Genomic DNA, 11,862 nt, shown 5'->3' on the forward strand with positions numbered 1-11,862 from the left:
TGGTGGTGGTTTTGAAACAGAATTTCTTTGCGTACACCAGGCTGGCCTCAGCAGAGATCTGCTAGCCTCTCGCTCCCACGCACTAGGATTAAAGAGGTGTACCACAGTGCCCAACAGCCAGCCTTTTCTTTGCTAGGTAGAATAGAAGATTTCATCAAAGCTGTGCATTCTCTGCTCTACTCTAACTTGTCATCTCCTTTTGGATTTTTCTGATTGAGACATCTGCATGGTTAAAAACAAGGACTGATGGTCACTGGGTGGTCTGCTCGTCAGACTGATTGTGAGCACCCTCTGTATGGCACTGTTCTGTGTAACTCCTGTTCCTTTCTAGAAGGGCCCTATCAGAACAAAATGACCTTTGTCTCAGCAGCACGCAACTCCGCTTCTGGTTCCTGGTGGTTCTGTCTTCTCTCTGGTGAGAGACTGTGGGCGCGCATGCTTGGTGTCCACCCATTAGCCCGTACGAAAGCGTGTGCTTGGGAAATGGAGGAGCTAGGAATGCCTTGTCCATTCTCCACCCCACCCCCACCCCCCACCATGTCTGAGAAGTGTTTGGTAATGGGATCATTCTAAATGAAAGGATACCATCAGCGTTTCTGCGTGGGCTCCTCCCTCTGCATCCGCCTGTGAAGCCTGCTCTGCCAGCTCCTCCAAGCCTTGTGCTTCTCCTGCCTGCCTGGGGAAGCTTCTGTCTGAGTAGCTTTCCCCAGGAAGCCATGCGTCATGCAGCCTCTTTCCTCACTTTATTTCTTTGAAAAATCCCCAAGTTTATTGCTCATGAGGGAAAGCGGATTGCTAGCAGTCACAGAAGTTATTAAGTGGGAATCATGGCTTCTCTTGTACTGACATCCTCTAGAGGACAGTTCTTCGTGTAAAGGGCAGACCCACCAGACATCCCCATGCTGAAGGGAGGAGCAGGGACATCTCTTTGTAAAGTGTCCTGAGAGCACATTGGTTTGGGGCTGTCGGTGCCAGGCTCCGTTCCTGCTCTGCAGTGGCTTCTGCCCTTTCCACTCCTCCCCTCTGCTTCACCCACTACCCTTTTCCTCTCCTTTCCCCTCCAGTTTTTAGGGTGTGTGTGTGTGTGTGTGTGTGTGTGTGTGTGTGTGTGTATGTGTGTGTGTGTGTGTCCATGTGTGTCCTGTTTCTTTGGTTTCCTTGAACAAACTCCAGGGTCACCGCTCATTCTGACTTCTCACCTGCAGTTTTCACCATGCTCTCACTGGTAATAATAAGAATTTAAAAGAAAATTGTCAAATTTTGATAGTATTTATTGTAAAAGAAAAAGATATTTTCAACGTTCAAAATAGGAACTACAGTATTTTATTTTTACGAGGAAGATGCTTCTATATACAGCACAACTTTTAAACCACAGTGCCATCTACCTTCATTTTCCAGACATTTTTGTTAAAGGGGATCTTTTTGGGTTTTGACTGAAAATGTTTGAAGACACTATTGTGATCACCCAGTGACAGTGCTCACCTCCCGCTGGTCTTCTCGCCCAGCTACTCACAGCATGTTTTGCAGTGTTCCTCTCTCCCCTGGGCCTAAGACCCTGGAGACACCTCGAAGCAAGTCCAACCTGGGCAGCTGGTCTCTATCTCCACATTTTTTGTGTCTTAAAAATTCTACATGCTGGGTCTGTGTTGGTGCACGCCTTTAATGCCTGCCCTTGGGAAGCATAAGCAAGTGGATCTCTGTAAGTTCAAGGTCAGCCTGGTCTACAGAGCAAGTTCCAGGATAGCCAGAGCTGTGTAGAGAGACCCTGTCTCAAAAAGAAAAACAAAACAAATCCCATAGACACAAGAAGTGTCACAGGATACGACTAGGAAGCCCCTTCTCCACACCTGCTTTCATTTCTCACAGCCTCTCCACTGAGAATCACACGCTTTTTATTTGTTCTTTTCCCTCAAGTCAGCTAAGCCTCAGTTAGGGAACGTGGGTTAAGTGACCTCAGGGTTACTGTTGTCCACAGGTAGACATGTGCAAGATGAGCTGCTGCTCTGTGGACCCACTCAGTCTTCCCCTGAGGCACTGTGTCAGACCCACTGGGTGTGCCTGGCCCCATCTGCTCGTGTGCACTGTGGGTATATGTGGTTCTGTTGTGTGTGCGTGTGCTCACACAAGTAAACTTATATCATGCTCCCCTCCTACCTCTGTCCACCCTCCTCCCATGCTGCTCTCCCTCCTCAGCCTCCATCTTCCATAGCTGCAGCAGCCTCCTCTTTAGGGCTTGAAGGGTTCCGGGCGGATCTTCATTTCCACACGTTTGAGGGAATAGTTGGCTCCATGCCAGCCATACCAGGTGATGCCATCCATGTGCTTCCGGTGCTCCCCCAGGCGGTAGTACACCCCATTGAGGTTGGAGTCTGTGCAACAGTTGTACCAGTAGCCACCTGGCATGAGAGACAGATGAGACCGGTAGTCTGGGGTGCCCTCTCTAGACTCTGGCTGATGGGTGGCCTTAAAGCAAAGGGTACAGCACAGAGCACCAGCAGCACATCTGCAGCTCACTGCTGTCCTTAGTGGGACCAACCCTCCCCTGCCTCCCAGGTCTCACCTTTTCGGAGCTGTGCGCACTTATCCAAGCAGTTGTCGTTGTCCTTGTCCTTGGTGCTGAAGACGGTGTTGTTATGGTAGAGGAGGGCGTCCTTCCCCACGTCTCCGCTGTAGTTCCCCAGGAAGAGGCGGTAGCTATTCAGTTCATTGGCCAATGCAAAGTGGCTATACTCTGCGTAGCGTGTATTGCCCTCCCAGTCCTGCAGAGGGTGAGCAGAGCCTTAGGGAGACCATAAAGGACTTCATTTCTGTAGACCCCGATTCCTTCCTCTCTCATGAGCGCCATAGCTAAACATCTCTTTAGAGGCGAGACTCTGGTAAGAGTACTACAGGTTGCCATATTAGCTAGAAGTCAGCAGACAAAGGTCTGAGACCAAACTTGGGTCTGGTCTCACCATATGGCCTAGATTGTTCTGTCTGTAACCCTTTGTGTCTCTGTCTAAAGGGGCAAATGTGTGGTTTTCGTTAAACCTCATTCTGAGATGCTGTAGGAGTAAGTGGGGACATCATGTTTGAAGCCATCTAAAGGGACCACCACACAGCATCACTGAGACTTGTACTTAAGATCCCAGAGCAAAGGAGATGGTGTTTTCCATCCCAGGAACTATGGCTTTACCCTGTTCTGGCCTGGGTCTTCCTGGACCTTGGCCACCTATAGTTTAACTTTGCTTAGAGGTAGGGAAAAAAAAAATCTCATGAACATTTCCACACAGACTGAGCACACCTTAGTGAGTAGACTGCAGTGATGCCTCTGACCCATGTGTGCAGTGCACCTGGGCCATTGGGGCCTTGCAGCTCGAGCTTACCTCCAGCTCCACACGAAGCCGGGTTGGCTGCCTGGTAAGCCGGTGGATGTGTTCATTCCCTAGCCAGAAGTCACCTCGAATGCTGCCAAACCCTTGCTTATACTGTCTCCAGTCTTGGTAGAAGGAGATAAGGCCACTCTTGCGTCTCTGGATGGTAGTCCAGCCTCCTCCTGAAGTTTCCATGTCACAGAACACCTGAAGCAGAGAGGATCCTCTGGGCCGACGCAAGGGCAGGGGCAAGAGCTTGAGGACAGACTTCCCAAGCTATGTGCTGTACCTATCATGTCAGTGGTCTTTGTGTTCTCTGCATTCTCCAGCAGAAATGCTGCCCCAATGTGGAGGGCAGGGGCACAGTGGTGGTTAGCTTGGGAATGAGTGTCCTTGGGGCAGGCAGTGTGAACACAATGTAAATGGGAAAATCAGGTACTTCTGTGTGTCTTCTCCTAATGTCTTCCCTCCTCTCCTAGAGAGGTCATGAACTTGTCCTGTGTCGGAAAGAACTAGGACAGTTGACATCTAGCTGATGCTCTGCAAACAGTAGAGGGCTGGAATGGAGGGAGGAGTCCTTAAACTGAGCATTCTCATAGCTCCATCATGGAGTACATTTGCTTTTTGAACTTCCCTTTCCATAGACCAGAGCAACTCCTGTTATCCCTGTGCCTTTTAGGCTGGAAGACAAAGGGTAGGACATGGCAGTGACCTCACCTCTAGCTCAGGGCTGCCCAGGAACTCATCAGGAGGAAGCTTGTACACTCCAGAGATGCGGTAGTTCTTCTGGTACAGGGAAGAACAGTCATAGATGGCATCTGTGAGGGGAACACAGCGTGAACAGAGCTTTGGGCCTTGAGGTCGGAAGGGCATGCCCGCTGCATCTGAACTGGATTGAAAACCAAGACTTTATTTCTACCTCAGGGTGCCTGTGGCTAGTTCTCTCGAGGTATTGATTTCGAGAAGTGGGCATCAGGATTGAGGAGCATGCTTGGGCCTCCCTGGTTATGGGGCAGTAGAGTAAAGAAACTCTTTACCTGTGCCAAGGGACCTTTAAACAGGAAGCTTTGGGCTAAGTCTAAGGAAGATATCTTGCTGTAGTGCTAGACAGTGAATTCTAGAAGCAGCAATGATATGGTCTGCGAAGGGCACATGGCAGCCACCCTGGAGAGGCTTCAGGCTTCTTGGGTCAGACCTCAGCTGGAGGCCAGCTCCAGAGTATTTCAGGGAGTGTGGGTTTATGTTGTTTCTCAGCTAACAGCCAACTTGTACTCCAATTAAGGGAGACAGATTTGAAATCTTATCCCTCCCTAATCTCACATCTCTAGATGCTTAAATGAAAACCAAACCCCAAGCAGCCCTTTGAGATTGTTCCCTGAAAGTTTTGATAAATCAAGGAAATGAGGTTTTCCCACTTCCCCTTGGGCTTGATTTGAAAGCTTCCGTGACTGCCTCGAGGCTACTGCTCTGTACTCGGGCTTCAAAGAAGCAGCTGTTTTTAGTAGAGTCTGTGGCTGTTGTCCATGAGACAGTTCTGCACCATCTGGGGACTTTTTCCTTGGTGCCCCATGGGCTGGAGACTTAGAGGAAGCACAGGTGAGAGTGGGAGGTTCCAAAGTGCCTGTTTGCTCAACAGAACTTGCTGGGGCAGGGGGTGAGGTGTACCTACCCTTCCTCCCAGCCAACTTCTAGGAGCAAGAAGTGGTCTAGTTCTCCTACATCAGTTTCACCTCACAGAGCAAATGAAGACTCACTTTTTTGGTAAATGAGAACCCCTAACCTTCTCTTCTCAAACTGAGGGTCAGGAGGCCCATGCTTTGAAATCATTTGTATTTGTTTAATTAGCTAACAGGCTTTTCGGGCTTAACTTTGGGCAAAATTTTTTCTTTGTATGAACCAATGGTAGCCAGGGTCTTACTAGAAGCTAATCAGTCGTGTTTTCTTAACTTGGTTTATTATACAGTAAGCATTAGTAAGAAATGCTTCATCTATAAAATATACTCATTCCAAATGTTTTCCAGTAACCTCAGAAAATGAGATCTTTCTCTGAGCAGCAATTCATTTATTGGCTCATCTGTGCCAAGTTAACCAGCAACTGAATGCTGCTTTCCCAGAAAGCTCATTGTGTGCCTTGCTCATTCCCAGCTGCTAACAGCCAGCACTTAGGCATTACGTTCACTTGTCCTCTCTATTATTTGGGAATTTTATTAGCAACCATGGGAGAAAGTAGACGCAATTGTAGAACACGAGGAGTCTTTCCTTTGTTAAATACAAAGGTTTTCTTCCAATGTCCTGGCTACACTCACAAGCCATCACTGACCCAAAGCTTGTGCAGTCATAGACTGTACAATCCCAAAGCCCCTGAAGCTGTGTTGAGCAAGTTATCCAGAAGCAGAGCTGGGGCCAGGAGACCTTCAGCAGGCTCACGGTGAGGAGTGTGGGGACCGCACTTACCTGCCGAGGTCTGTGTGACGGTCTGTGCAGCCTGTAACTGCATGATGCCGATCTGGTTGTTCATCTCAGAGTACTTGCTCTCAGCTGTGGTGAGCCGAGACTCCATATGCTTGCCGCTGCTCTCCAGCTCCATCACCTGCATGACCACACTGACCCAGTCGCTCTCCTGCTTCCTGCTCAGCTCACCCAGCAGACTGCTGAGGTTGGCAACCTGCACTTTGAGCTCCCTCATCTCCTCACAGCAGCTGGCTGCTTTGAGCTGTGTCTTGCGTTTATGAGGCTTCTGCAGCCACACTGGGCGGCTGACGAAGACTACAAGGATAATGCATAGCCAGGTTGTCCTCAGCATTGTGTGCAGGCCTGTTCCTCCTAGAGTCTGTACCTGCAGAAGTAGGAAGCTTATCTCTTTGACCCACACTGGCAGCTTTCTTCCTTCCTCGTGGTCTCCTTCCTCTTTGTGCTTTCTTAGCCTTTCTCAAAGCTAGAGTTTCTGAAATGGAACTCGGTGGGTATTTGAACACTCTCCTTCCCAAGTCTGAATACCCCAGCAAAGCAGCATCTTAAATATAGTTGGTGCCTGTACCTCCACCCCAGAGGGCCCTGCAAGCGGAAGCCCCTCCCACCTCATCTGGGAGGGTCAGGTGCCTGTTGAGTGAAGTCAGCCGAAACGGAGGCCAGAGGAGTGGAGCAGAGGAGGGGGACAGGGCAAGGGTTTGTTTCCTTGTCTGTGCAGTCTCTGGGCTCAGCACACAGGAGCTGTGAACTTGTTTCCAGTTGCGCCTATTAGATTATGGTCTGCCAGCCACTGGCACAGCTCTATCAGCAGACAGGCCGAGCGGAAGACTTTCCCAACTCCTGTCTGAAGGTTATATAACAGACTGAGGGTGAGGTAGCTAGCACAAAAGAGTTGGAATGGAGACTGCTGAGCCAGGGAGGCTGGCTCAGGTAATCCGTGTGCTTACTCCAGCTTCTGCTTTATTTGGGCTAAGATGAGTTTTAACGGGGCTTTTTCTGGTCATCATTCAGTGTCCTACAGAATCCTATTGAACCCGGTCCTTGGGCGTCTGTAGGGCTATCCTCCTTTTTACACATTCTCCTTCCAAAAAGATCATTCAACAGTTTACAAGAAGTTGTCATAGCTTAGGGAAGAGATGAGGACTCAGCCATGCCAGACATGGTCTGGGGTTAGTCATTCATACTTCTGTCAGGTTCTGGGCAGCAGTGAGTGGGCCTGACCTTCACCCAAAATTCAAACTCAGGGAAAGGACTCCCCAATAAATGTAGATCAGAGTCTAGGTTCCCTCTCTGGCTGCAGTGAGCTTTGCAACTTGCTGCTCGTCCCCCTGTACCTACATACATATTGTCTGAAAAACGGGACGACTCCAGCTTTTATACCTCTACTTGAAGAGCACTGCTTTTCTGAAATCATGGAAAAGGTGGGACTTTCCCCTAGAAAGACCATACAAAGGTCCTTATGGCAGGAGCTCTGTCTGACTTTATAGTGTGGGTCCCACAGCTTTTCCTACCTCGACACCTCTGAGCCTTTCCGAGACGGGTTTCTGGCTCCTTGGAAAGAGATTTCTGTTCAGGCAGCTAGAGTTACTTAGCAGGGTTCCATTTCTGAGTGAAAAGCATTAGTTGCTCAATAGGCCACCATTCATTTCCTCTCAACTCCTGTCTTTTTTGCCTCCTTGGGCATCAGGTTGTTACTAACATCTTCTGGTTTACCTTCTCAGAGTGGCTGACTGGGTGGTGGCACTGTGCTAGTCCCTGCTCTTAGTTTTCTCAGTGAATAGCTAGATGAACAGGGCAGTACAGCCTTTGTTGGTTCTGTGGAGTTTATTAGTATTCAGCATCAAAGTCTGCTAACCTCTGTGGAGCTCTTTAAGGTGATCTCACATCTACCCAGTGCTGCTGTGTTTAAGTCATGTGCCATATGATCATATACATAGCATCCTAGCTGACCTACTGCCCTAGAACTGCAGTGTCGTCGTGCAGAGGAGAGCACCAGGGACAGGCCCACCTGAGCAGTGAGTGGAGTGAGCCAGCTGGATAACACTGAGGCAGAGAACATTCATAATTTTGATATTCACCTAACACCATACATAAAATCTCAGTTCTGCATTTACATTCTGGAGGTGGGAGGCAAAATCATAACACATTTGTGTAGGGGTTACCTTCAGCATCTTGACATAAGCCAGACACCAAACCTGCCAACATCAGGGAGAACATGAAGATGTGCTGGCCAGTTGTGGTGGCACTCTCCTAATCTCCAGCACTCAGAGGGCAGAGGCAGGAGGATTGTAAGTTTTTGTCTGCCTGAACTACATAGCAAGTAGCAACATGGCAAGAGCTGCATGGTAAAAAGAAAAGGAAGGGCTGGAGAGATCACTCAGCGGGTAAGAGCACTGACTGCTCTTCTAGAGGTCCTGAGTTCAATTCCCAGCAACCACATGGTAGCTCACAACCATTTATAAAGGAACCTGATGCTCTCTTCTGATATGCAGGTGTATATACAGACAGAACATTCATGTTTAAAAAAGAAAGAAAAGGAAATGCAAGAAAGTACTCATTTCTTTTCAGCACAGAGAAGGGTTATGAAGTCAGGCAGTGTTTGCAGTGTGTGCTCCAGTGTATACCACATCCATAAAGATGTCCCCACCCAGCAGAGCATGGGAGCAGGTCAGGGTTCATGATGGAGGAGATCTGAAAGGCCCATAAACACACGTGCAAGGCTCTGCCATCTCATGAATGAGCGTCGAAACTCACATTTCAACGATGACAAGGCACCACCACATAGCAGCCAGAAGAGCAGGGTTGGAAAAGTTGAAAATACCAAATTTTAACAGAAAAATAGATCAGCTGGGTTTTCTTGTACTAGTGAGGGAACAATAAACAGTGAAACTGGCATGATGCCTCACAGAGCTGAGCACACACAGCCTGTGACCTGCAAGCACATGTACTCTGAAAGACACATTCAGGGTGTTTGTAGAAAGGCCACTCACAATAGCCAAGCACTGGAATCCACTCAAACATCTGTCAGTGGTTTCATGGCAAGCTGTACGGTCTCACCAGCAGAATAGCTATCTCATAATAGGAAAGAAAAACTGTTGTGCCATTCAACAATGTGCTGTGTCTGACCAAACATAGTGTTGAGTGTTCATGTAGCATTCAGAAACTAACAAGCACAGTGCTGGGGAGACAGCTCAGGGTTAACAGCACTTGTTGCTCTTGCAGAGGACCAGGGTTTGATTCCCAGCATTTATATGGTAGTTCACAACTATCCATAACCCTAGTCCCAGAGGATCCAGTGCCCTCACCTGACTTCTACAGGTATATGAAAGTGCACAGACATCTCTGCAGACAAATCACTCATAAATCTTAAAAAAAAAAAAAAAAACAGGCTAAGTGTTAGAAGTCGGTGACAGTCACCCTGGGGAGTGGGATGGTGCAGTAGGAGGTGCCAGGGAGCTACAGTACACTGCCCTGCGATTTCTTGGCCTAGTAGAAGTTCCAACTGTGTCTTTCCTCTGATAGCCATCTACCTGTGAACTTAGGGACATTCTTTCCTATGTTCCTCTTCTAGAATTTAAAAATAGATGGCACATATGAAATGCAGGGACAAGTGCCTGCCTGGAGGAGGCTTCTCGTGGGGATGATCCCTGCCTCCCAGCCTGGCTTGGTCTGTCATTCTCCTTTCCCCTGTTCCCATCACCATGCTGTTGGCTTTGCTTTGTCGTTTTTTTCTGTCCGCTGTAAGCTCTGTGGAGGACAGGCCTTGTCTGTCTGTCTGCTATGGTAGCTTCATCTGGCACTTCGCAGAAAGCCCAAGGTGAAATGCCTTTCTGGAAGTTGTGAGATGGAGGTGGGACTCCAGGGGACATGTGCTTCCCCTAATCCCTGTTCTAGGTCTCACATCCTCTCTCTGATGTTTATCTCCACGGCCTTGGAGTACAGGAGTGGTGACACTGGTGTCTCCGAATGTTCTGGGACATTTCACTGCCTGTAAATCTTGCTATCCAGGTACGGTGTGCCACCTTGCTATCCGAAGCTTCCTCCTTATCAAAACTTCTTCTTCCCTCTGACCTCAGAAGGGACATCAGTATTCCTACAATGTGGCCCTGTCCCTAACAGGGTGTAGGGCTAGTCCACGTTGCCTTTACAGAAGGTGTATGTAGAAGCTGCCTGATCACATCATGCCAACCTGTTTGTTTCTCAGACGTTTGCTTCCACTTGCTAGACCAAGTCCCACCTCTTGGCTATCCAGAAGCCAAGATAAGACTTCACCCAAAATACCCGTGTGTTTTGCATCCAGGTAGATCAAACTAGCTTCAGGCTGACCTTTTGAGCCCTTTCCACCATCTTCTTTCTCAGAGTCTCACTCTGGATAGGAAGAAGCAGAAAGGGGGAGAAGGCCCTCCAGGCACCCCCAGAAGAGGGGCAGTGCTTGATGCTGCAGAATAAAAAGATAACCGCCAGTTTGTCAAGTAGTGCTGACAAAAAAGATAAAGTTGGAAGTAATTAAGTGGCTGACATGCTGGGAGCAGTGTGCCTGCCAATAGTTCCCTAAATCAGCCAGAGCCTTTGGAAATGTGACAGCCATTCATCACTTTTACAGCATGCCTCTAACAGGCCCTCCATTGGAAACCTGACCTGCACAGATCCTGTGCTTTGACACTCCAAGGCCTGAACCAACCTGTACCACATGCTGGGTTGTATTAAGTACGAGGCCCACAGATGTAGTGTAGGAGATGCCTGCAAGTATACATAGCCAGCCTATCAGCAGGCAGTGCTTGGCCTCCAGGGCAGGTTTCAGAGGCAGTCCTTCCAGCATGCACGGGGCAGTCACTGAATAGAGAGTATATGGAGGTGTGAGTGCATGCACAACTTTCCTTGTGTCCTGGACCCACCAGGTACCACTGTCAGCCAGCCGGATTCTCTTGGTGGTGGCTTGTTGGCATAGCATTAGAAAGAATTATGAGAGCAGTTGTGATAGCCCAGCACTACAGAGGCTGAGCCAGGAGAATAGAAAGTTCAAGACTAACCTGGACTACATAGTGAGACCATGTCAAAACTCACAAAACAAAAGAAGTATGAAGTATCTTAGTAAATAGAAAATGCCTTTGTTATATGCAAAAGCAGAAGGCAGGAGCATTTGCTAGTCATCACTATGTAGAATATATTTTAATATGTGTAGGTGGGATTATTTTGAAATTAAAATTATATTGTAAGATATTTCTTTTTTTTTTTTTTTTTTTTTTTTTTTTTTTTTTTTTTGGTTTTCGAGACAGGGTTTCTCTGTGTAGCCCTGGCTGTCCTGGAACTCACACTGTAGACCAGGCTGGCCTCGAACTCAGAAATCCGCCTGCCTCTGCCTCCCAAGTGCTGGGAATAAAGGTGTGTACCACCATAGACCAAGCAGATATAATCTTTCTTAATTTGGGATGGAGAAGACTAGAGATAGAATTCAGTAGAATAACACTTGCCTAACTCATGTATGAAGTCCTGGGTTCAATCACTAGCACCTTAGGCCACCAAAAAAAAACAAAGAAACATGTTTGCCTCTGCATCCCCCTTCTCCACCAAATTATAAAGATGCTTGGTCAGGCATGGCAGCTTATGCCTATGTTCCCAGCACTCTGACTGACCTAGGAATATCACTGTCATTCAAGGGCCAACCTTGGCTACATTGGAAGACTATCTCAGAAAACCAAGTAATAAAATAAGCAAATGAAAATTTTATAGAAGATCCACTCCCCCTTATCAACTTCTAGAGGTGAAGTTCTTTTCTCTGTCTTCCTCACCTACATGCCTGTTACCAGTTACTCTCTTCAGCCATGAGGAGCACACACAGTCTCAACTGCATCTAACACACCCTCTGGATATGACAGAGACATGGTAGCTGCCCAAAGGGAGGGATGAGAATGCTGTAGAGCTTTTCTTTTTGAGGAAACTCTGGGATTAAGACATCAGGAACCGCCAGGCATTGGTGGCGCACGCCTTTAATCCCAGCACTTGGGAGTTCGAGGCTAGCCTGGTCTACAGAGTGAGTTCC

The 11,862-nt window shown here is 48.1% G+C and overlaps 2 protein-coding genes across 4 annotated transcripts in view; one reads left to right on the top strand and one right to left on the bottom strand.

The window, feature by feature from the left end:
- The window catches only part of Mtor (mechanistic target of rapamycin kinase), a 118,927-nt gene that overhangs the window by 50,615 nt on the left and 56,450 nt on the right, over positions 1–11,862 (top strand). The gene's annotated exons all lie outside the window — the stretch shown is intronic.
- On the bottom strand, positions 1,255–6,367 carry Angptl7 (angiopoietin like 7). The gene is made up of 5 exons (XM_031379460.1): positions 5,808–6,367; positions 4,071–4,171; positions 3,366–3,560; positions 2,561–2,759; positions 1,255–2,396 (listed from the first exon to the last, which is right to left on the bottom strand). The coding sequence occupies exons 1-5, from the start codon at positions 6,154–6,156 to the stop codon at positions 2,227–2,229; spliced, it is 1,014 nt and encodes a 337-aa protein (XP_031235320.1). The 5' UTR covers positions 6,157–6,367; the 3' UTR covers positions 1,255–2,226.

The sequence above is a fragment of the Mastomys coucha genome, unplaced genomic scaffold (assembly GCF_008632895.1).
Source record: "Mastomys coucha isolate ucsf_1 unplaced genomic scaffold, UCSF_Mcou_1 pScaffold18, whole genome shotgun sequence".
Lineage (NCBI taxonomy): Eukaryota > Metazoa > Chordata > Mammalia > Rodentia > Muridae > Mastomys > Mastomys coucha.

Coding starts and splice junctions, on each gene's coding strand:
- Angptl7 (XM_031379460.1), bottom strand. CDS start 6,156: ATGCTGAGGACAACCTGGCTATGCATTATCCTTGTAGTCTTCGTCAGC. Junction 3,561..4,070: donor TGGGCAGCCCTGAGCTAGAG/GTGAGGTCACTG, acceptor TCTCTGCTTCAG/GTGTTCTGTGACATGGAAAC. Junction 2,760..3,365: donor GGCTTCGTGTGGAGCTGGAG/GTAAGCTCGAGC, acceptor CACCCTCTGCAG/GACTGGGAGGGCAATACACG.